The sequence below is a fragment of the Pinus tabuliformis genome, chromosome 1_1, assembly GCF_031772625.1.
Source record: "Pinus tabuliformis cultivar Carrire ecotype Pingquan chromosome 1_1, CPIR1, whole genome shotgun sequence".
Lineage (NCBI taxonomy): Eukaryota > Viridiplantae > Streptophyta > Pinopsida > Pinales > Pinaceae > Pinus > Pinus tabuliformis.
The window spans coordinates 346,722,762-346,748,612 of NC_142297.1; the positions used below are offsets into that span (position 1 = coordinate 346,722,762).

The 25,851-nt window shown below is 33.6% G+C and overlaps 1 protein-coding gene across 1 annotated transcript; it reads right to left on the reverse strand.

The window, feature by feature from the left end:
* Positions 1-1,651: 1,651 nt before the first annotated feature.
* LOC149213004 (putative F-box/kelch-repeat protein At1g12870) lies at positions 1,652-2,440 on the reverse strand. The gene has a single exon (XM_089388889.1). It carries the CDS (start codon positions 2,438-2,440, stop codon positions 1,652-1,654), a length of 789 nt encoding a protein of 262 aa, XP_089245015.1.
* Between the last annotated feature and the right edge of the window lie 23,411 nt (positions 2,441-25,851).

The window sequence follows — 25,851 nt, forward strand, 5'->3', positions numbered from 1 at the left end:
TCACTCCTCTCTCATTTTGATTTGCTATCCTATTTTATAAGGAGTGAACCTAGAGTTATCCACTCTGATACCAAGAAAGAAATAGGTTTTACACAAACATATAAAATGAATATTATCACTAATATATATATATATATATATATATATATATATATATATACATATATATATATATATCAACCAACCATGGTTCATGGTGACTCAGTGGCCACTACGTCCACCAGTAGTAATCCACATAGATTCATCAAAAGAGGCCTAATATATTTGGACTAACCCCATGGAAATCGAGGATATTTGACCTTGTGACCTCCCAATCGACAAGGTACTTAGCAATGAGGGCTCGACCAATTGATTTATACCTTGGGCATATTATCACTAGTATATTGCACACCAAAATAAATAAATAAAGAAATATGTATATATATATATATATATATAAACCAACTCCAACAACTAACAAAGAATGTTTTCCAATATACAATTGAAACAATTAATTCTATGTCATAAGGATCAAATGGAGTTGATAAGATCTCTACCAAATTAAATTATCCTTAAATTTAGAGTACTCGAAAGTAACTCACATTACAAATACCAAAATGAGTATAGTGATAGGTATAAGAAGAGTGGAAGTGATAATTTTTTATACAATATAGAGTAGCGAAGTGCATAATAATAAACAATATTATCTAAGAAAAAATCATCGTCTTAGTGGTTGTATCTATTGCACAATATGTTCTCTCCATACCTTCTTTCATATTGTTATCTCCCATTCTCAAAAAATTTGCTCACTAAAACTTAGTTTGCTAAGAAATTCAATTGCGACATTAATCTTCTACACTGCAGCTACTCGAGATTTTGGGTCAAGTCCTACATTACTAATTTAGAACCTTCTAGAATATACGCCTAGTTCTATTTTGTACTCTGTTTATTCTCTAGTATTTGGAAGTTCAAATATAAATCTAATCTCTAGAAGTTATTGGTATTTGGAAGTTCAAGTAAAGAATAACAGAAATTGAACTTTTAAATTTATTTTAGGAAATCCATTCGACACTTTCCTCTTATAATTTTGGATTTGTGTATTATCTTCTTTAAAATTCGGCAATCCGTTAAAATAATATGTATTATAGCAATTCAAAATTTAGGAAGATATTTACGTTGTGTATTTCTGATACTACGAGTCATAACTACGACGTTATGCATATGATTACAAATGGTTTATCATTTATGGACATCGAGAAAGAATAGCCCATCTTTATATATCAAATTTCCAATATGCAATGTTCCTTATTAGATGATGTCACTAATTCATTGACAAATAATGAGATACATCTATTTGTTGTGACCCATCTTCATCTTAAACAATAATAATACTCCTTGGATGTTGATAAATAAGGAACTCACAATGTCATTATTGATTGCAAAATGGAGAAACATTGTCATTGATATCCCTCCAACATTGCAAAAGGAGGAATGTCATCATTTGTCTATCCTGGCCCTCAGTGATAAACTCCCATATGATAAAATCTCGCTTCTTGCCCTCTCCTTCCCCACCAGCTTGTCCAACCTGGACGGGATACCATTTCGAAGCAACTAGCAATACACGAGACCCGCAGGTGATTATATGTGGCCAAGACATTCCGCCATCATGGTGTCACATCCAATTCCGCAGTATTTTAGGGAATGGTGCAAAAAGTGTGGGAATGGGGTTGGGAGCTACGGCTGAACCGTCTCCTTCGTCTGGGATAGTGAAAACTCCGATGCCTTTTGTTTCATCAGCTATCGACTTACAGTGAACGTAGAATGATCCGTCGCAAGAAACAGGTTCATCGCACAATATAAAATCGTTAGGAATGTATCCCGCGATATTCCATCTCTTCGAGGAAGGTTCATAAATTTGCACCATCTGTCTTTCCATCAGTCGACTTGCTTCCCTCCAATTGTTAGTAACAACGACAACTCTGTATGCAGCATCAGATTTATTAATCTGATCGACAACGATGTAGCCAAAGTGTGGAGCGGGAATATCAGCAAACGCTTTTGTATAGGGGTTGCAGACCCTTCCGTTTAAGGAATCGCTTCGGCTGACCAAGATGAGTCCCGGAACAGACTGGTTGCAGTAAAAGCTACAGGGCATCCCTGTCCAGTCATTCATGAAAGAAAGCGTGAAGCAGGAGTTAATCCAGGTGCGTGTGTAGAAACAGAATGCCTTCCATGGCATTTCGGGAATATTAGAGCAAAATAGCAGCCGTGGCTGCTTCCGGCTGAGAGACACCTCGGCCCACTTTGAGAGGAAATCATTCGAGGAAAGCAAGTCGTTCCATTGCTTCCAAACCAGGCGATACCTATGCACAAACTCCATAGGCAGTCGCGAAAATATCTCCGTTTGAAGGTCATCAGGAGCTTCGTTGAACCATGAAACACTTTGAGCTGTGTTTTCCATGTGCATATTTATAACAGAACCGAGGTGAAGATTTCTGAATGCCTCACAAATTGAATATACTTTTTGTCGTATCTTGGAAGCCAGAATGAAAGACAAGCGTGAATTGCAATTTCATTATACCATAGTATATGGTATAGACCTGAATATGAAGTTTTTATTATGTAATTCAACTTCTTAATGTCTTTTAGATTTCCCTGAACCGTTAGCATTCAGCAATGTCACTCGTATTCTCTCTAATATGACACAATGTCACTTGGATTCCCCTCACTGTTAATATAAGTATTCACCTTTCATAACTGTTCACAATCCTCATGATAACTATTCATGATAACCTAGCCAATTAGATTTATTAAAAAATATAATATGAAACACTATTCAACATTCAATTGACTATAATATTTTCTCTTTCAAAGAACCTGATTAATCGTCAACTAGATTTATGAAAAATACTACCATAAAATGTAGTAAGACAATAATGTGTTTTTAAAGTTTAATAAATAAAATAAGAAATAACATATTAGCTTATTTAATAACGTAATTTTCCAAAATAACATCATTATAATGCTAAAAATATATATATTTAAAAATTCAATGAAATTATTGTAAAAAATAATATAAAATGTTAGTTATTAATTAGTAAACCATGATAATGTTAAAGATTGGATTCATAAATTGGAACCAAATTTACACACTGAAAATTGCAGCTCACATGGGAGTAAGTTACACATGGAGACTTGACATTGTGTAAGGAGTAAGCTTTATTACATTGATCATACAAAACTTTAAATTCAATTTAGGGAGATCAAAACCTTCTTTCTAGAAAATAAGAACTAAGTCTAAACTAAGACACACAGGCGTGAAATAAACTTTCTACATTAACTTTCACTTCTAACATTTCTCTAAATAATTCAAATTTAATCTTCCCAAGAGGCCTGGTGAAGATATCAGCTACATTTTCACTGTTGTTACAATATTCAATAAAAACACTCTTTAGATTCAAACTTTTCTCTAAGGAAATGAAATATTTGCGAACTTGATTGGGCATTGGTTGTCACATGTGATCACTATAGCATCCTTTTGTTCTTATCTTGCATCACGAAGAATTCTTCTCAACCAAATTGCTTCACAAGTGGGTACACATAGAGCTTGATACTCTGGTTCTATTGATGATAAAGATACAATACTCTGCTTTTTGCTACTCCAAGAAATTACTCCACTCTCAATTTTGAATGCATACTCTGTTATAGATCTTCTAGCTTTGAGGCCTTGAGCAGTATTTGAATTTCAATAGCCTCTGAATTTAATATCAAAAGAATTGGTATATATAATGCCAAAAATTATAGTTCGTTGAAGATACCTTAAGGCAACTTTTGTTGCCACCCAATGATTTTAAAGAGGTTTTGTGATGAATTAACTCAATACACTGGCTAAATATTCTAAGTTAGGTCGAGTTGTAGTCAAATAAATCAAACTTCCAACAAGGTCTGCAAAACGTAGCATCCACCTCTTTAGAACTATCATCACTCTGAAATTTAACATTCTGTATGTACTGAAGTAGCTTTACACTTATTCATTATGAATTTCTTCAACAATTACATAACATGCTTCCCTTGAATAACAAAAATCTATCTAGAATGCCTCAAGACTCCAAAACTCAAACAAGAATGTAATTCTCTAAGGTCCTTAATTTCAAATACCTATGACATCTACACTTTAATTTGTTCAACCAATTCATTAGAATTTTCAGTAACAATCAAATCATCAACATATAAGGAAGTAAACATAATTTGCCCACTTCAATCAAATCTCGTATACAAATTTGGACCATTGTTACTTCTCTTATAACCATGTTGTAAAAAGAAAGATTATATTTTGTCATACCAAGACCTGAGAGTTTGTTTCAATCCATAAAATGGCTTCTTTAATTTACATACCAAGTGCTCCCCTTTTTAATGAACCTTCAGGTTTTGTTAGATATACCTCTCCTTTCAACTCCCCATTTAGAAAAGTAGATTTCACATCTTGCTCGTGTATGCTCCATTTGTAGCTAGAGCTATTAACATCCTAATAATATTTAACTTAACTACAGGAGAAAAAGCCTCCTCATATCAATTCCTTCTTTCTCTCTGTAACCTTCGGCCACCAACCTAGCTTTATATTTGTCTACACTACCATATTATTTGAACTTAGGTTTATATAACCATTTAAAACCTATGGGATCTCTTCCTTTTCACAGTTCAACTTATTCCTAAGTTTTATCTGTAATTATGGACTCATATCCTTCTTTCATAGCTCACCTCCATTCACCATAATGATTTGCTTCATTATAATTCATGGGCTCAACAACATTTAAAATACTAGTTATAAGACCATAGTCTTTGTAACTAACTGATCTATGTGGTAACGGATTGTCCTCAATTCTATCTTGTTAGACTTCCTGCTCACCTCTGAATAGAATTCAATAGTTGAATGTATCTACATCATTAGGTTCCTCTTTCTATTACTACTGTTGTTGTGAATGATTGTCTTTGGCTTCATCCTTATTGTCATTAATCAATAAAGGCATGCACCACTCTTCATAACTTTTTTCCTTATTCCCTTCATAAAGTTTTTCATGGAGGATAACATCTCTACTCAAAAACATCTTGAGATTAGATGGATTAATCATCTTATATGTTTTGAAATAAAAAAAATACCCTACAAGTATGCACTTTATATGTTTAATGTCTAATTTCTTCATATCTTCCTTAGGAATGTGCGCAAAATATTTAGAACCAAATACTCTCAAGTGATGGACTACATGTTTTTAACCATATAAATCCTCAAATGGAGTCTCGAGATCAAAACACCAAGTTGGACTTATGTTCTTTAAGTAAAGGGCAGTATTAATTACTTCTACCCAAAAACCATTGGATAGGTTCTTACCTTTTATCATGTTGTGTGCACATTCCACCAGAGTTTTGTTCTTTCTCTCTGCAACTCAATTTTATTGTGGAGTGTGTGGTACTATAAACTATTGTGCTATTCCATGATCTCTAAAATATTTGATGAATTTTCCAAGCATGTATTCTCCCCCTTGATATGACCAGAGAATTTTAATCATTTTCCCTATCTACCTTTCAACCATATTTCTAAATTCTTTAAGATACTTGAAAGAATCACTTTCCTTTTAAGAAAGTATACCCATGTATATCTTGTGCAGTTCTCAATAAATAATAAGAAATAGTAAGGTCCACCTAAGGACCTTGTTTTCATAGGTTACACATATATTTGTATGCACAAGCTCAAGTATATCTTTCTTTCTACTATTTAAGCTAGAGGGAAATTCATCCCCATGTATTTTTCCAAGTTGAAAATCTTCACAATTAATATGTTCATTTGTTAAAATAGGAAGTCCCTAAATCATACCTTTTTTATGTAGTAGTAATAAGTCATGAAGATTGATGTGACCAAACCTTTGATTGGAAAGATTCTTTCTTCTAATATTCATTGAAGTTATAAATTGTACTCCTCTTTGTCAATAGTAGCAGAAGCATAAGCTCCTACGATTTGGGATAATCTAGTCAGATTCTCTGTCGAATCAATGGTAGGGTCTTGCAAAAGGACATCCAGTGGCTCTGCTTCAGGTGAGAGCATGTTATCTAGTTTTCACTTCTTTCCCTGTCTCATGACCACAACTTTGTGCTGCGGACTGTAAAACACATCTAGAGGAGGGATTTCCTCTATCTTTAGTATAACTTCAGATGAGTAAGCTATGGGAATGTCCTTATTTTCTAGAGCATCGATAACTATTTCAATCACCATTTCTATGGTTGTCTGTGTTGGATTCTTTGGTGTCTCTATGTCTTTATCTTCCATGTTCATTAACTCATTCAAGTTTTCCCATTCTTTCTCTAGCTCTGTTCTTAATGGCTTTGTCGGCTGGATGAGGGGAGCAAGAATTTCCAACTGTTTTAGCGACAACACGTGCTACTCAGGATTATCCTTGGATTGTGCAGTATCCCTGACTGATCCTTCACTCTTCTTGTGATCGCTCTGTAACCATCTAGACCTTTCTAGAGATTCTCTTTCAGACTTATATTTAGACTTTTCTTTCCCCAACCTTCCAATCATGCTAATACTGGAAGTAGTTTCCCTTATTGGTTTTACACGCAATTTTTCCAATGGGACATTTGCCAATCTTCGTTCTCTGTAGAGTTTAAACTCTCAGAGATTTGCTGGGCCAAACTAGATTTGGGCCATGTGTAAAATGTCTATGAGTGTGCTCTTCTGTTGGAAAATTTCATCGAAGAGATCATGTTCCTTAGTGAACACCTTTATTTTAACTATCGTGGTAAAATTATTTATCACATCAAAGGGATCAAACTGTCTCCCTCAGAACTTAGGCAATCATAGACTCAACATGTTTTCTACTTATCTGAAAGCATGACTTAGATCAAACAATACAAAAGCCACACAAACCATAGGGAATTGCATCTAGATTGCCCTTTTCTTGTCCTTAAGTTCTCTTCTAATTCCCCCAACCCCACAGGTTTGGTAGGCTATTTCCCAGGCCATCAATTTCTCAGGAACATACAACAAAAGTATATGAGGAGAGGCAATGCTTCTGAATTCTATGACATAAGTGAAAAGTTCTTCTCTGAACCATATTCCCATAGGGAGGATATCAATTTTAGCTTCAAGAGAAAATCTTGGGGCGTCTATATTATACAACATCTTGTGAATGGGTAGCATAACTCCATGGTAGATTTTATAAAAATATGGGGTGAACCTAGAATCCCATAGTTCCTTATGGTAGACTTGAATGGGTAAGGGATTTTGTACCGTCCATTTTCAACCCATGAGAGGAAATTTAGAAACAAAATAGATAACATCCATGACATAGGCAGCTAGAAAGAAGGGAGGATAAAACCTATAAGAAAAAAACTTTTTAGTCCGATAATTCCAAATAGCAGAGGCTAAGTTATCAGACAATATTTGGGCCCAGTCCATTATAGTGGCATTGGTGGCCGCATGTAGTAGTGGTAGCCACTCGAATGAAAGCTTATAGATATCAGGTTTTCCAAATAGCCTACATAACATTACAATAGCAAAACAATATGGAGAAGAGAGGGAACTAGTGTTGTACATACCATTTTTATCCCTCTTTAATGACTCTTCCCTCACTAAACAACTTTTGGTGCATTCCACCAAATATTTGTTCTCCTTGGTGAATTTCTCCACGAACTATTTGTTATAGCTAGCCTGTAGCTCTAGAAAAATATACATGCATCTTAAATTCTGTGGGGTAAATGACCCTATAACTTCCTGGTTCCACGTCTTGAATTACCTGTCCATTATCTCAGCATAGTCTATCACCCATTTGACCATATCTGTATAGGGAAGTATTTTTCGCCTTGCTGTGATACGGTGCAGGAATGAGCATGCAAGCTTTGTAAGTGATGCTTCGGATGACCTACGCCCATCTACCATAGCTGTAACCTCCATGTCTCTCAGGTTTTCTTCCTCCAACAGTCTATACATGCCTTCCCAAGTAGATATCCCTGCTTCTTTAGTACAAGTGGTGTTCGTGAACAATGGAGTCATCTTTGATTTTTCAGATATCCGCGCACTGCTTTGTGTATTGCTCTACGTACTACTCCTGTAAGTTCACAAGTAGAGAACTAAGACACAATAAGAAAGATAACAAATGATGGTAAATAATAAGGTGACTGTACAACTCTTAATTTTAAAATCGCATCAAATATATCACCTTACATGAAATAACCCTTTTGCTTAGATCTAAATCATTTCTCATTAATAACCATCAATAAACCACTAAGTTGAAATTAATGCCCATAACTCAGTATCGGATGACGAGAAATAATTCATCGAACTGTGAGCCCTTTTGATATGCGATAAAGCGGCTTTGCGATTTTCTTTGCAATATCGCAGATCGAAATATCAAGATGTTTTATCTTAGGTGGCAGTGCAATATATGGGATCTATGATATGCAATGAAAGTGTGTGGCTCGTGATGTCGCATCATCATGTTGTCACAATTCTGACAGTTTATTTATATATGATGCCATCCTTTACCCTTTTGCGATGCGATGTTCATCATTAAGAGAACGATTTTATTTGAGACTTTTCATAATACTTAATACTTTGTGTTTGCAGATGTTTTTCCTAGCTTTTATGGTAACGTTGCAATTCTTTATAGGGAAGCTTTAATACTTAAATTTGAATGCCCACAAAGTGAGGAAAGATAAGAATCTTATGTTTATGATAGTGTGTTTTATTAAAATGGAATTCTAAGTGCTAGTTTTTTATTTTAGAAGTGTCCCAATTTATTTTGTGTTATTACTAATACTATAAGTGGGGTTGTTACTAGCCACAACAGGTTCAAACACCTGAGATAGTAATAAAAACATATAACAGGTATGAGCATGAAGATAACCAAGTATGACCTCGACATGGGCAACATGAAACATCAAGAGATGATAGGTCCCTACATCAACAAAAGTGATCAAAGGACATGGTTTCCTATGTAGAGAATTATATCTTGGAAGTGTCGATTGGCTCGGTTTGAAAAATGCATGTTAAAAAATCTGTTGACATGGATGCCAAAGCTCAAGCTAAGGATTTACTTTTGTGTTTGAAATATATTGTTAAAACCTATAATCATCTAATGAAGGGAAAGTATCAATTCCATAACAAGGATGAAATAAGTGTGAACCTTTGGTATAGAAAACACCAAGATGATTCTTTTATTAAATCCCAATGTTGTAGAGATCCTTTTTCTGTTTGGAATTCAAATGAAGTGGATGTTGGAGACCATGGTGAAGCTATCGAATAATAGCCTAATATCCATATAACATGTATGAGCATGAAGATAACCGAAGATGGCCTCGTCATGGGAAACATGAAACTTTGAGTGACGATAGCTCCCTGCATCAACCAAAGTTATCAAAGGACATGGTTTCCTATGTAGATAGTTGTTACTTGGATGTTATGAAGTCATTCTTTGAATATAATAAAAGAAATTTACAATGTAATTGGTTTTTTTTCTTAGAAGCTAACTAGAAAAAGTGTACAGATAATTGTAATGAATTTTTTAAAAGCAACCAAAATATAATATTGTTTTACGAATATCACTATAATATCCAATTAAGATTAAACCACTATCTTTATTAATAAAAAAATAAAAGTACAAGAATAATTTTCCATATCAATTATAAATCTAATTATTAGTGCTCATGTGCATTATGATGTTGGAAACCATCTGTAAAACAACATAGAAATAACATTAATTTTTGCCAATAAAAATGAATGAATAATATTCATTTAGATTTTAATTTTTGATAATTAAGAATCACACCAACATAGAATTAATTTTGATCCCTACTTTGTATTGTCATGTTTTCATAAAAAGTAGGAATAAATAAGATATACAAATAATATTTATAACTACAAGGAAGAAGATAAAGTGGTGAATGCAATTAAGTGAATTAGACTTTTATTGTAGGAAGTAAGAAGAAGATTCATGGATAATTCACAAACACTATTTGTAAATTAGATCAATAAGATGGGGAGTTGATTCTATTTTGAATTGTTTCTCCTATGTAAATCATAAAACTTTTGATATTTAGTGCCCACCATTGGGATGTAATTTCAATAAATAGATGATACATAGATACATGAGCTCCATAAAAAACATCTAATAGCATTTCTTTTATTAAGCTATTGTGATTTGAAAAAAAGTGTTAACGGATTAATTGTTATGATATATAAAAAATGATCAATAAAGTAAAAAAAAAAATATTAAAATAATAAGAAACAGGAAATTTTATGAAAATTTTATTTAGACACATAGAAACAATTTTTATATTAAATTTATCAAATATTTTTTTCTTATTTCAATATTCGTCTACCTAGGAAATAATTTTATGCATGATAGTCCACTATGAGGACATAACTTATCTTAATAAGGGCATATTGGGGGTTGAATATGACAGTCTTATAAATGATATGCATTTATGGTAAGGTGGTGTAGCCAACCCCTAACATACAAGGGCATGCAAGGGACTAGATATATTTCAATCATTATAAATGTTTCCTTCCAATGGAGCTTTGGGAATTTGGCGATGAGGTGAAGCACATAAGTGAGGTCAATACTTGACCTCCTTCATGCTAACAACTATTCTATACCTTGTGGTTAGGTTCAATCTACTTGGGTTTGAGTGTGGTTTCTTTAATTTTTACTTTGGGCTTCAGCTATATGAGTTCTAGAAATATGTTTGTGAGTTGGGTGGTTTGTTAGATGTTTCTTCATTTAGTTAAGGGGTTTCTAATAAAAAATAGTTTAGTTTTTTACTTTAAATTTTCATTATTGGAATGTCTGTATATTTCCTTGAGTATTTAGTGGTTGTACCTAAGGAATTGGAAGCTTAGTTCTATATCTCTTTGTATTCTTCATTCTCTTCATTTTTGACAGGTCTCTATAAGTTATGGCCTCTAAGTATCGAGTGGCTTTATTTTTTGTTAATTACATTAGAGAATGTGGGTGATGAGGCTTGATTTTTCACATTTGTTTCATTGTTTCTGCATAACCCATCTCGTTGCATGATATGTGTTATGAGTTTAGTTCATGATGTTTTGGGATGGTGTTGAAATCATAGAAAATTTATGTTGTGTATTTTCATATTTCTTTGTAGGTAGAGAGAGCTTTATCTGTTGTCACAAGAATTACCCCTTCGTTCTTTGCATGCCACCAAGGGAACACATGCATTTTTAGAAAGGGTTTGGGTGCAGTAGTATATAAGGAAAATGGACAATGAGGCATTTTACCGAATATTTTATTGATACATATTTTTATGTTGTTTCACTAGAGATAAGAAGAAAAATTTTCAAGTCGAAAACTCAAGATGGGGTGGAGAGGAAATATCACTTAAATTACGAAATTATGGATGAAATATCTACGTGGATTCCTAATCCTTGCCGCATAAGGGGAAAGAAGAAACAATATTTCAACTTAACAACTTTACCATGGCAGATGAAAAACGAAAACCATGTTGGGGTTAGTTTTAAAGGACAAGTAGGTCAATATGTACAATGTGTTTTACTCATTGGAGGACATTATAAGAATTTTGAGGAATGACTATTCACCTTGGATAGATTAGATATAAGGCCTTCCCATGTTGAGGGACACTTACATATGGGACTCTAATAATGTTGCAATTCCAAGATCAAGTGTTAGAGATCTAGCTACCATCTCATCTTTTCATTAAGAATGACTCATCATCTCTACTAGAACTTTAGTCTTTTTGTTATGTATGTTTGGTATGTTTTTCATTGTCCAATAATAAGGGATTTTTTATTCTCTATTGTAATCAAGATATAGTTGTATCTTTCAGATTTGGGGCCATGGATTCTATTGTAAACTATTGGTATTTTAAGACCCTAGAAGTACAAGTGAGGTACACAAAAATTGTCTATTAAAAATCTATTGTAGCAATGTATTTTTGATTTTTTGGTAATATAAAATATTAATTTAAAAACAAAATTATGCATGTTAAGATAAATAAATTTTGAAGGACTGTGTATACTTCAAACTTTAACCCTTCTATCAATTATATTTTATGTATTCTAAATAAATACTTTCCAGAGCTAAATAGAAAAGAATATATATTATATGTACTTACTGACAAATGTGTATAATGTTGTGTGAAGCAGACACTATCACAATGCATAGTTTATATATGAAATTCAAGAACCATTAGCTTTATTGCCATGATAAGCATATTCATAGATGTTTGTATAACATATTAAGTGTATATATCATACTCGAGTAGACAAGTTTATTCAAACATGTTTTCCAATTGCCATAGTAGAGGTGAATCTACCCCTTGTTACTCACTTTCTCTTTCCACCTCTATCTCTCGATGTCTTTATTCATCCTTCCCTTTATCCCAACAACCCCCCCCCAAAAAAAAATCCATCTCTCTCCCCCTCCCTATCTCTTTATCTCTCCCATTTTCTTCTACCTCCCACTATCTCTACCCCCATCTCTCTCTCTACCCTTCAACTTTCTCACTATCTCCCTCCCTATCTACTCCTATCTCCCCCTCTCTCCCTATTCCATCTCTATGTCACTCTCTCTCTCCTCCATTTCTCTCATTTTATCTCTCCTCTCCCTCTATCTATATTCGCTCCACTACTCTCTCCCTCCCTCTCTATATATCTATCCCTATTTTCTCCCTCTCTCTCCACTGATATCTATCTATGGATTTTTTCTTCCCTCCATCTCTCTCTCTCTCTCTCTCTCTCTCTCTCTCTCTCTCTCTCTCTCTCTCTCTCTCTCTTTCTCTCTCTCTCTCTCTCTCTCTCTCTCTCTCTCTCTCTCTCTCTCTCTTCGTGTCTTTGTATACCCTCTATCTCCATCGTTATATCCATACCTCTTTCCTTCTCTCTCCTCTATCATGCCTTCTATTTCTTTGTCTCTCTCTCTCCCACCTCTCTCTCTCTCTCTCTCTCTCTCTCTCTCTCTCTCTCTCTCTCTCTCTCTCTCTCTCTCTCTCTTCGTGTCTTTGTATACCCTCTATCTCCATCGTTATATCCATACCTCTTTCCTTCTCTCTCCTCTATCATGCCTTATATTTCTTTGTCTCTCTCTCTCCCACCTCCATCCATATGATCGAGAATTGCCATTCTGTGTTATCAAGGACATATGTAATGTATAATTTGTCTCACAAATTAATTTTTTATTGTGAAATGAATTATTGATTTTCGGTATGAGGTAATGATAATCTATGCTATTGGCCCATGGTATTGTAACAACCTATTTACAAGTTAATGATATCCATGGTAAACTGGGGGTGGATATCCATAGTTAAGAAACTTGTTATATTGTAGTTTTATTTTAATTATTAAATTCTTATGTGCTTATTAGTTAAATTTAATTATGGTTATCGGAACTCTAAGAATAAGTAACTATTATTTTAGCATTGGCTCATTTTGATCCAAGTGGATATTGATCACCACATGCCTATTCCACTTGGACCACCACTATTCTTTCTTTTTAGATTCCTTAATTGTAGCACAACTTACTATTTTTGGTAGTATTTTAGGTCCTCAAATTTTAGAGCATTTTTTAGGGTCTAAAAGAAGATTTTATGGAAAATGGAGAGGCAAAAAGTGATCCCAAATTGGTCTGCAAAATTGTCTTTGGGCTCCCCATTAATATCTTTGAAACAAGGTATCATTATAGACAAATCAAGATTGTATGTGAAAATTACGACCCCAAGAATTACCCAAATGGGGCCCACCATTTTTGCGCTTCATCTACTAGGGTTAGGTTTCTGTATGTTTAGGGTTTTCCATTATTTGTCAATAATAAATAGGCCTTTGAGATCATATGCCAAAGTTATGACCTCGGGAAGTTGGTCTACCAACTAATCACAATGAGGCCCATAAATGTTTGGTGCTACGTCTGTGAGGGTAGAGTTTTTGGATGTTTGGGGTTTTCCCTCGTTTATCAATAATTAAAAGGCTAACAAGCATGATTGTAGCACATTTTAGAGGCATGTGGCTTCTATATTTCTTCTTGGAGATAAGCTGCCATTGCCTGAGCTAGTTTATTTCCATTTCTATATGTAAGCATATTTTAGTTCTTTGATACTAACGAAATTTTATTTTATTTTTACTACATCTTTTTGTTTATCTATATATCTGCATTTTGTTGTGTTCTTGAAGAAGTATGGATCAATTGTTAAAATTGTAATTCCTAATTTTAAAAAATAAATATTTCTTTTGAAATATTATTAAAAAGAAAGTTCAAACATTTTATTGGACCATAACTTGATGGTCTTATGTCAACCTTTGCACAATATAATTCCATGTGGATAATTTCCTTACATATTTTATGCTTATTCCCAACTTTTGTAGAAAACCTTGCAAAAATAAAATATTTGAAAATAACTTCCCTCCATAATTTAATTGAGTATTTGAATAAAAAATAGATAATAATAAGACATAAAAAGTCTACTTACAGGAGTTACTACCCACCAAAATTTATGTAAGGTCTTTGCCTGAGGAGGCATTTACTTAGCCACTTCACATTCAATTTAATAGTTCCTACCAAACCCAGAATATAGGGTGATTTTTCTATCAAGCATTATTAATTTATCATTCACCAATATAACTTACAATTACTTATGCAATTTTTCTGAAACAATAATTTCTAACTTGAGTTGGAGTGGATACACTCCCATGCAAGATTTAAACTTATAGAAATTGAAGTTTAAAGCTAAGATTTAAATGCCTACAAATTTTCCCCTATACTACGATGTAAGCACAAAAAATAATATTTATAAAGTAATTACCCAATAAGAACATCTAAAATGGATGGTCAAGTGATATAAAAACCTTAAAACAATAGAAAAAAAACATCAACACATGTTGTGAAATAGAAACCTTGATTGAAAATGAAATGTTAAAACAACTCAAGAAAAAACATCAAATAATGTAATCATTATACATAACATTATATAATCTACTACTTAATACTATATATACCTTTTTTGTTTGCAAGGATTTTGTTCATACCATTTGTTTGTGGCTAGAATCAGGGATAGGGAAAACCATTATGATTTTATATATATATATATATATATATATATATATATATATATATATATATATATATATATATATATATATGCCACCAAAGTCTCATTGTGAATGTTTCTTGTTGATACATTAGTCTCGCTATCTGTTAGGTGTCATGACATTTCATTTTGTTGACTATTAGTTTTCATAGATAGTTTGTTTTTATTTTAGTTGTACTCCATAGATGTCTAGTTCTACTTCAGTCATTTATTATTGATGTTTACAATCTAATCTATTTAACTATTTTGAATATTGAGAAGAAAAATCTCTTCTCCATTTTTTGCTTTTCATTCTTTGTCATGGTAACAAAGTGCCAAGTCACATAAGACTTCAGAGATTGAACCACTTGAAATGTTTTTGGGCTCCCAAAGAAGAAGCAAGGGTCATGAGAGGCCGAGGAGAAAATTTAAATTGTGTAGCTATAAAAAATGCTCAATGTGTCTCTTTTGCAACTCATCCCAGAAGAAACTGTGAAAAAAGTCCCAAAATTACCAATTCATAGAAACTTTGCATACCTTGTGCGTTGAAGGCTTGTGCACAATTGTGCACAAAATCTCATCAAAGTTGAGCAAATAACAAAGAATTAACAAAGTTAAAATTAACAAATTCGCTCCAAGAATTTTCAAAACTCCATTTTTTCTTCGATGGTCAAACTGATTCAAAGGAGTGGAGGTTTAGTTTTTCCAAGCTTGAGGAGAAAATCTGAGCTGTGTAAAAGGTGCACTTGAGATCTCATTTCATTCAATTTAAATATAATTAAACAATTGTAAACATTGGAAGATATGATTTTAATTTTTCCCTTCTTTCAAAGGAGTAAATAAACTTTTTAAAAAGAAATTATATAATGTGATGACATTATTAAAGGTATTTTTATTTAATTTTCATTTTTTTTAAAGAAAAAATTAAATTTGTTACAAAATAAAAAAGGCACGAAAAAAAATGGGGGTTTCAGAAAGTGTTTCTTTAAAAAAAAAGAAAGAGACACTATTATATTCTTTTCATAAGGGCTTTGTTATTGAAACAAAAAAACATTTATTTAAGTTTTTGTGAAGAGATAGCTCAATTTTTTTTCTTCCAAAGAGATTTTCTTTTTGAAAAAAGACTATAAACAGGAACACAAATCCATATTTGAAGAAATGGCTTCCTCCAACGATTTTCCAGAAACCCTAACTTTGCTTGGAAAAATTTACGCATTTTTGTCTTTAAGAATGAAGACATTTATACAAACCCACGAGTTTTGGGATACACTTCAAAACAGCTATACAAATCCAACCTAAGAACCATGGGTGGTCATGACCAATAATATCAAGAATGCAACTATTGAATGCAAAAAGAAGGAGCGCAGAGCCAATTTAATTTTGGGTAAAAAGTTCAGTCGATGACTCTACCTTCAACAAGATAACTAGTGCATCCACAAATTATAAATGAAGTTTGGGAAATATTGAAAGTGGCATATGAAGGTAATGATAGAATGAAAATTGTGGAATTACAAAAGCTGAGAGATCAGTTCGAAGTTGTAAATATGACTGGCATAAAGAATATGGATCATTTCATCACTATAGTAAATCAAATAAAACTCTTTGGTGAAACCATTACAGAACATAAAATTATTGAAAAACTCCTTTGAAGCCTATGCAGGAAATATGACATTATTGTAACAACCATTCCAGAATCTAATAATTTTACAATTTTCTGAGTAGAATAGTAGCATGGATCACTTCTGAAACATGAAACAAGACTAAAGTTGGCATAATATTCTATGGATCAAGCAGTCAAAGAACACAATTATTTTGGCAGAGGCAGACGTAGAGGATATAAAGGTGGCATCAACTAAGGCAGAGGCCAAAGTAGAGGTAGATCAAAACATCATCATGCAACAGAGTAGTGGAGACCTACACAAAACCAAACTAAGAGAAGAATACCATGGAGAAAATCTAATGTCCAATGCCATTATTACAATAAATTTGGGCATTATGAACATAAATGTAGAAAGAAACAGTCAGATCAAGAAATATGTTGTGTGCATGTCCCCAACAACGAAGGCAAATCCTCTGAAACAATGTTTCTTTCTTGCCATCTTTATGAGGATACTCACAAAGAGGAATGTTGGTTGTGCTGTATCTTTTTATACAGTTCTAGGTTGGTGAACTCTACCGAAACATCTAAATTAAGTTCTTCATTTAAATTGATGATTGGTGCATCAAACCTTTAAACAAATGTAATTTATAAGTATTTGTGAGAAAACAAAAGGGTTTATTTTCATTCCTAATATAATTAATCTTTGAATTGATTTGAAAATCATAAATAAAGAAGGTATATAACTCTCAACCATGCATATTAAACATTTAATTTATCATATGGAGTACATGTGTATGGAATTTTTCTCTAACCAAGCAAAACAGATTCAAGAGATGACAAAAGGAAACAATCAAAATATTTCAACGAATTAACTAAGATAAATTGTTCAGCTAATTAATATATTTTATTAATTATAACTTTTCACAACCTTTCATGGATATTGATATTAAACCTAGCCTTACCCAAACTTCTATGTTACGTTGAACATGTGAAAAAAAAAATATGAAAATATAACTGATAGTAACACAATCTCACATAGATACACAAGATGTTTAGAATGAATCCAGAATATTTCAATTATCTTTAAAAATAGCTTTGAACAATACAATCATGTCATTGGTTAATTACAAGGGCTCAAATAGGACTTCTTGGAACAACCAAATACTAATAGAATCTAATTCCAAAAATATCTTACATTTAAGGAAAAAAATATTACAAAATGAGATAAGATATGATTTTTTTTTATATTTACAAAAGTAGAACCTGAAACTAACTATTCTAAACAAATTCAAAATCAACACATAATGTAACGGTGTTATTTAATGACTATTTCCTTTAACTCGGCTTTCTATTTTCTACTCCTCTTTCTCAGCGTACTACTCCTCCTTTCTTGTGACTCATCACTGAATAGATTGCATTTTGTTTACTCGATGAACTGAAGTAACTTATCCAGTCATTTTTTTATCTGGGATAGAAATTTTTCTTACTTTCCTCTATGTCTCATCAACTTTTCTGTATTTTTCAAAAGGTGGCCCAGTGATGAAATGGTGGCTAACTTCATGCTGAATGAAAATATCAAACTCTAGGCCTTCCAGAAATTCTTTCTCATTGATTGTCCATTTAAATTTGGAAAATATGGTTCTGCGTGTCACTATCTAATGAAATTTATATTGATAATATTCTAATAGAACGTGTTGTACACTAGCATGTTATAGAGCTGTAAGTCTCTTTTGCTGTACAATATTAAATTTTTGGTGAAGCTTTTTAATATTATCATCCAAGTTTTGGTACTTGTTCTCTAAATGTAACATCAAAATTTTCTTTATCAAAAATTTCCTTACCTATAGGACAGTACCAGTATGTCCTAAGTTCCAAATTATTCTAATCCTTCTTTGGTTTTAGAATTGAGTACTTTAATTATTTTATTAGCCTCTCCAGGCATATACTCCAAATCTTCTTTGATTGTTGTGATGACTTCTTTTGACCTTTCCACTAACTCCTCCTGTTAAAAAAATAATATGACTAAATGTCTAGAGTTCATTTATGGTAGAATTTATATCAATCTAAATTTTCTCCTTTGCTTTGGCCAATGTCTATTAAATCAGTGACTCGTTTCAATATTTCTCTATTGATCTAGTCAATTTGGAATTTTTATGAGCTTCAGCCAAATATGCGTTGTCAACCACTATCTTGTCATTTTAAAATTTCTCCAGTAGAGTTTTAATTATTTCATTATATTTGAATTACAAGTTCCCCATAACTTTAGAAAACTACTCTACCGAATATTTTCCAGTGAGGTATGTTTCTACTATAGACACTACTACTGTAGAAATTGTTGGTGTTGTAGTCGCTATTGTACAAGTTGCTACTCTAGTACCAGGTTGTAGAATTTTTTCCTTGATTAATTTTTCCTTTTCACATTCCATCTTTTGTATCTGTATACCCCATTAAATGATCATTTGAAGCATGTTGTCCTTCTCCTTATCTAATTCATTGAATTCTTCATCCTATTTATGTTCAGTTGTTGGAACCTTCAACTATTTCCTCAATGCTTGAATATCAACATTTATGTTTTTTATTTTTTCCATTCTTCCCTTTATATCTTTAGGATCTAATCCTAATTTTATAACTAAATCTGCAAGCCCTTTCATTCTATTTCCCTTTTCTAGAGATTACATCTTTTGTCATTTTAATTGGTAACGAATGTTATTAAGAGAAGTATGTAGCTTAGAAGTTTCCATGGAAATGTTAGGTTCCTATACCAATAGGAGTCATAATTTTTGAATGGCTAAGATTAAACCTGTAATAAGTGCATACCTTTTCTTTCTGCAAATGTTTTCCATATTCAAAAAATTACAAAATTTAAAGAGGGTATGTCCTAAAATAAAAATCAAAGGACAAAAAGAATAAAAAAGGTCAAAAAAGATGAAAAAATGAACCCCAAAAAAAGAAAAGACCAAGAAAGCGTGCAAGTCAAAAAGCCACCACTATTTACTTTTTTTGTGTAGAATAAATGATTGTGTGCAACTTGCAATCTTTGCCATGATCCATGATATTCAAAATGTTTAAGCTTGGTTATTTCATGTTTTTAGTTTCATGTCCATAGATAGAGAATAAAATCTGACCAAATTGTTTAATCTTGGCAGATAAGTAGATAGGTAGAGTAAATAAAAGGAGCTCAATTATTTAATCTGAGCCCTTGGATGTAATAAGGTTAGACATAGATAGATTACTCTTGAAAAGAAAATAAAATGTTTTGATAAGGGTTTTCCAGCTTAAGTGCACCCTAATAAAGAGAAGTAAAAATGGTAGGATGAGTAGGTGGGTAAGTAGAAGAATGGTTGCAAAATTATGATGATTGTTAGATAAAAGCATATTGATCACCTTCATTATCAAAGTTTCAGGTATGGATAAAAATTGGACATGTATTAAATCCATAAAGTCAAATTAATTAACCTCGCTCACTCATTACACCTTTCATTTAACTAATTTCCAAGAAAAGTCTTGAGTATCTAAAATCTTAAGCCAAAGGGGCTCAGAGCATTTCTCTAACCTCTGGAGGGACCAAAACCTCAACCCAATGACATATAGGTCCTAAGTACTAAAAGGCCCCTTGTGAACATTCACCCCCTTGAAAACACCAATATTCCCCAACAAATCCCCTTTGCCAGGAAGAAACATAATTTTCCTAAGGAAAATACACTTTCCCCTAATAAACCCATGAAAAGACCTCTTTCCTCAAAAACCCAAAAATACTCTTTAGCCTAAGTTATAATGTTTTTTATAGAAATAAAATGAATTAAATACATTATACTTAGCGCTAAACCCATTCTCTGCCATTTTCATATTAATTTCTAACACTTATATATATATATATATATATATATATATATATATATATATATATATATATATATATATATATATATATATATTAATTCCCAAAGCAAAATAACCTTTTCCCGTATAGTTATAAATAAAACCCTTATATTAATACCCTGCCCATAAAAGTTTGAAATATAAGCTTTATGATAAACCATAACACATCAAAGGAATTAATTAACTGATCTATGATTAATTAATAATCGAATGCTCCACCAATCAAATCACCCCCAACGCCCTTAATCCACCATAATGCATGATTAATTAAAACCTGCCACTTTTAAACCTTTCTTGGGACCCTCGATTAAACCTCATGTCAAAACTCCACTCGATCACCATATGATCAAGCTGCTTTTGATCCAACAGTGGACAATCATATCGGGTGGCCTTCGAAGTCTGACCTTTACCCACCCGATATGAGTGGTTTCCTTTTGGGCCCTGATGCTACATGGCACTCGATGAATGGCATCGGGCGACCTTCCCCCAAAACCACTCTAACCCGAAATCGGTGCAATCAAACCTGCATACTGCCTCCCGCTAGGTAACAAAGAATCCCATCTCCCGCTAAAATCCAAATGTACCTTTCCCATGTGCCCGACAAACAATTGACTTTGCGAATAAAACTAAAAAACTCATTATTTTTAGTTTTATCATGAAAAGGACACTCAAACCTCCATGCAAGCGAATGATTATGTGTGATTGTCAACCCACATCCAACCACCAACCTATAGAAGCTGCGGAAACTTTGAGTCCACCCTTTAGTCTCCTACATCTCATGAAACTATGCACAGTCGTCCATCGACCCACTCAGGGCCAAAAACCAGGTATCTATTCGAATTTACCAAGAAACCCTATCTCATTCCCAAACTTGTTACTCACCTGCTTTACGTTATTAAGTAATTAAGTAAAAAAATTGCCTAGCAACCCCAAACTACTCTAAATTAAACCGATTTGCCCCCAATTTAATTGAAAAACCTTTTCCCCGCTCTTGAATCCACAAGAACTAAGAATGGCCACTCTAGTTGCAATGAATGTCTGACGAATTACCACTCCCCACTTGGATCTAGACTATCTCCCTTTGGTGGACAAAGACTTTCAAATCAATGACACCACTGTCGAGGAATCCCCATTGAAGTTGTGATACAGGTATAGGGACCAATACTTAAACCACGCAGACAAATAGGTCTTTGGGAATCAAATTTTCCTAAGTACCAATTCCCTAGAGTCCATATTTTCCCCGAAACAGTCCAATATTTCCATATGAACTACAGTCCCAACCAAAGAGCAATAATGTCCCCTGATCATACTGTGCTTTTTACCATCACTACTAAATCCATCAATGAAATGTTGCAGTTGGAACTAGGACAAAATCTGAACCCTATTTCCATTGGATACCTGTTAGACAAATTCTCCAAGTTCACCACCGCTAAAATTGCTCTAATATTCTAGACCTTTATTGTGCAAGAGAAACATATTCCAATTGATCCTCCCCCATATATGAGGACCATATTTTCTAAACTTGGCCAGGACATTGTATCAATCATATCTAGTGTCTTGGGCTATACTACTGTTGAAGCCCCGAAAATCATGTCTACAACAAGGGGGATACCCACCCGGTCCGGACCTGGAAAGCAACTCCTTTTCCATTTGGGATGGTGGGTCCGACTGGGGATAACGGGACCGGTTTCCCAATTTTTTTGTGATGATAAGAGTTGATGTTTTACTTTCTAAATACTTCTAAATAAAATTCTTTTAATCTAAGTCTAATCTGAAACATGCAATTATATTCTAATGAACAGGAACATATAATTCTAAAACTAACCTGAGATTAATTCTTCGTTTAAGCGATCTAAAATAGTTTCTAACATCAATTGGTAATGAAGATCATTCAATTGCTACAAGAAAAGAATTCATTAAAAGTGAATTGATTCGTATAAGAAATTAGCCGAAACAATTGTGAGAAGCATATCACATAATAAGCTATTCATACATTAAGTATAAACAGAATAGTCACCACTGTACAAAAGTGCCAACTGATAACTTAAACATTCAAGCTTTCATATATAAACAGTTGAGCATAACATATTACTTGAAACATGAGTAGAAATCATTAAGACATAAAAGTACCATTGGTAACAAGTCCTACTCATCAACTTCAGTAATATAGATTTATCTTCTAAAAATTCAATATCTACAAACAGTACAAAAGTGCATTTCAGTGGAAGATATTAAACACAAATATCAATAAATCTTGTTCCATTCATTCATCAAAACCTCCTCCGATGGTGCAGAAGTGCATGTTCTGAGGAAACATTTTTGAAAGATTTTTGGACCCCTCTCCAAATGCAGGATAGGGGTTAAAATACTACTAACTGAATACTAAAAATAGTTTATTACAGAAATATAGGAGGAGGTTTAAATGACCGTCCTCATCTAAGGCAAAAATAAATAATGAAAAAATTAAAACTGTATCTGGAAATTAACTATCTATATATCTATTCTCTGAGATCGAAAGCACTTAGCATCATCCTAAGGAGCGTCCGTTGTCCAACCTCTGATTTTAGTTTTCCTACAAAAATAGAATCAGAAAGTGTTAGCGCTATCTTCTCGGAAGAATTTGTAAGGCACTTGAGAGTCATGCATTGACTGTGTGGTTTAACCAAGTACTGCCAGTAAGTGTCCAAAATCAACTTGGTTAAATTCTTAATGGACTCTCCCTTCTCCTCAGCTTTCTATCTCCAGTTTGTCTGCTGTTGTGCCTTTGGGAGAATTCCCAAAGTGGTTTCTGATATCAGGTTTGCTCTATGCAGATTTTCATTGACACAGACAATGACATTGCTTGTCACTGTCGTTGCTTCTTCTGCTGCATGTTCTGCCTTTTTAATATGTGCATCCAACTTATGGAAAGGCATTTCTTTGTGGGCTTCATTGATTTTGAGCAAGCCTAATTTCTTTCCTTCCTCTGATTCCTGCCAAATCAAGTAATCAAAAATTCTTTTATTAATTAAATCATAATGGGAACTCCATTGCGATATTCTTTGGCAGAGTGCCTCTTGCTGTTGCAAGAGCTGGCTGTTCAAGGCAAGGGCTTCTTAGAAAAAATTTGTAATTTCGGGGTCATCCTTATGCATTTCTAGCGTAGCCTGTAATTGGTGTTCCTTTTCAGCCAAATTGTTCTAATACCCCAACTGCATCCGTTGAAAGTCCTTCTGTAATATTTCTAATTTCTCCTCTGCTTCTCGGTTGGCACTGGCCTACTATAGCTGTTGTTGCAAAACTAGGATTTGTTCATTTTTAAAGTTAGGTAATAGATGTAGCTCGGATACTTTATCGATGGTAGCATAAGCATAGGCTCCTGCGATTTGGTATAACTTAGTCAAATTTTCAGTAGGGTTACTGGTAGGGTCTCCCCAAAGGACATCTAGCTGCTTTGCCTGAAGAAAAAGGACGTTGTCCAATTTCCATTTCTTTTTTCGTCTTCTTACCACTGCCTTATGCTGTAGACTATAAAATACATCTAGAGGAGGAAGCTCCTTTATCTTCAGCATGATTTCAGATGATGGGGTTATGGGAATATGCTCCATTTCTAGAGCATTGTTGACTGTTTCAATGACCATATACTTCATTGTCTACACTGTACTCTCAGGTATCTTTGTGTTCTACTCCTCAGTATTAATCAATTCGTTAAATGTTTCCCACTCTTTATCCAGCTTAGTTCTCACTGGCTTTGGTGGCTAGATGAGGGGAGGGGGAACCTTCACCTGTGGTGTCGTCAAAACCTGTTGCTCTGGGTGCTCTTTAGATTGGGCAGTATCTCTGACTGACCCTTCACTTTTATTATGGTTTCTCTCATATTGTTTAGAGCATTCTGGTGATTCTTTCCAAGACTTAGACCTAGACTTGTCTGTACCTGAGCTTCCACTTAAACTGACATTAGGAGTTGGCTCCCTTATTGGTTCTAAGTGCAACTTATCCAAGGGCATGTTTACTAATCTCCTCTCTTTGTAGAGTTTGAATTCTTGGAATTCCACTAGCAAAAATTGAATTTGATCCATATAAAAAATGTCCTTCAGTGTACCTTTCTACTGGAATATGTCATCAAAGAGATCATATTCTTTAGAAAATACCTTTATTTTGACAGTTGTAGTAAAATTCTTAATGACATCAAAGGGATCAAATTGTCTCCCTAGAAATTTAAACAGTCGTAGACCTAGCATGTTATCTAATTCTTTGAATTCATGACCTAAATCAAAAAGTGAAAAGGCCCCACAGGCCACAAAAAATTGCAGCTAGATGACCTTCTTTTTGTCTTTGAATTCTTTGCTCATTCCTCCCACCCCACAGGTCTGGTAGGCAATTTCTCAAGCCAATAACTTATCAGTAACATACAAGTGTAGAACATGAGATAAGGAAATGCTTCCAAATACTCTGACATAAGTGAAAAACTCTTCCCCAAACCATCTTCTAACACGGAGAATATCAACTTCCGCTTTGAGGGAAAATCTTGGGGCGTCCTTATTATACAACATTATGTGAAGAGGTAACATAACTCCATGACAAATTCTGTAAAAATATGGGATAAACTTGGAATCCCATAATTTCTTATGGTAAATGTGAATGGGCAAGGGATTCTATATAGTCCACTTCCAACCCATTAAAGGAAATATAGAAACTGAAATATTGCATCCATAACATAAGCAACTAAAAAGAAAGGAGGATAAATCCTCTGAGAAGGAGTTCTTTTAGACTGATAGTTCCAAATACCTGAGGCTAAATTATCAGACAATATTTCGGTCCAATCCATAATAGTGGCATCAGTGGTTGCATCTAGTAGGGGTAGCCACTTGGATGAAAACTTGTTGATGTTAGGCCTTCCAAATAGCCTACATAGCATAGCAACAAAAAAACAATACAGGGAGGAGAGGGAACTAGTATTGTACAGACCATGTTTGTCTTTTTTCAATGGTTCTTGCTCTACCAACTAGTTCTTGGTGCACTCCACTAAATCTTCATTTTCTTTGGTGAACTTTTCCACGAACTGTTTTTTGTAGCTTGCCTGTAGATCTAGTAAATGATACATAATACTTAAATCCTATGGGGTGAATGACCCAATGAGCTGTTGGCTCCAAGACTTGAATTTTCTTTCTATTATATCATCACTATCCAATACCCACTTGACCATGTCTATATATGGAAGTATCTTAGGCCTTGCTGCTATTCGGTGTAGGAATGAACATGCAAGTTCAGTAATTGATGCTTCGAATGACCCGCATGAGTCTTTTATCACTTTAACTTCCATAACT

Coding starts and splice junctions, on each gene's coding strand:
- LOC149213004 (XM_089388889.1), bottom strand. CDS start 2,440: ATGGAAAACACAGCTCAAAGTGTTTCATGGTTCAACGAAGCTCCTGAT.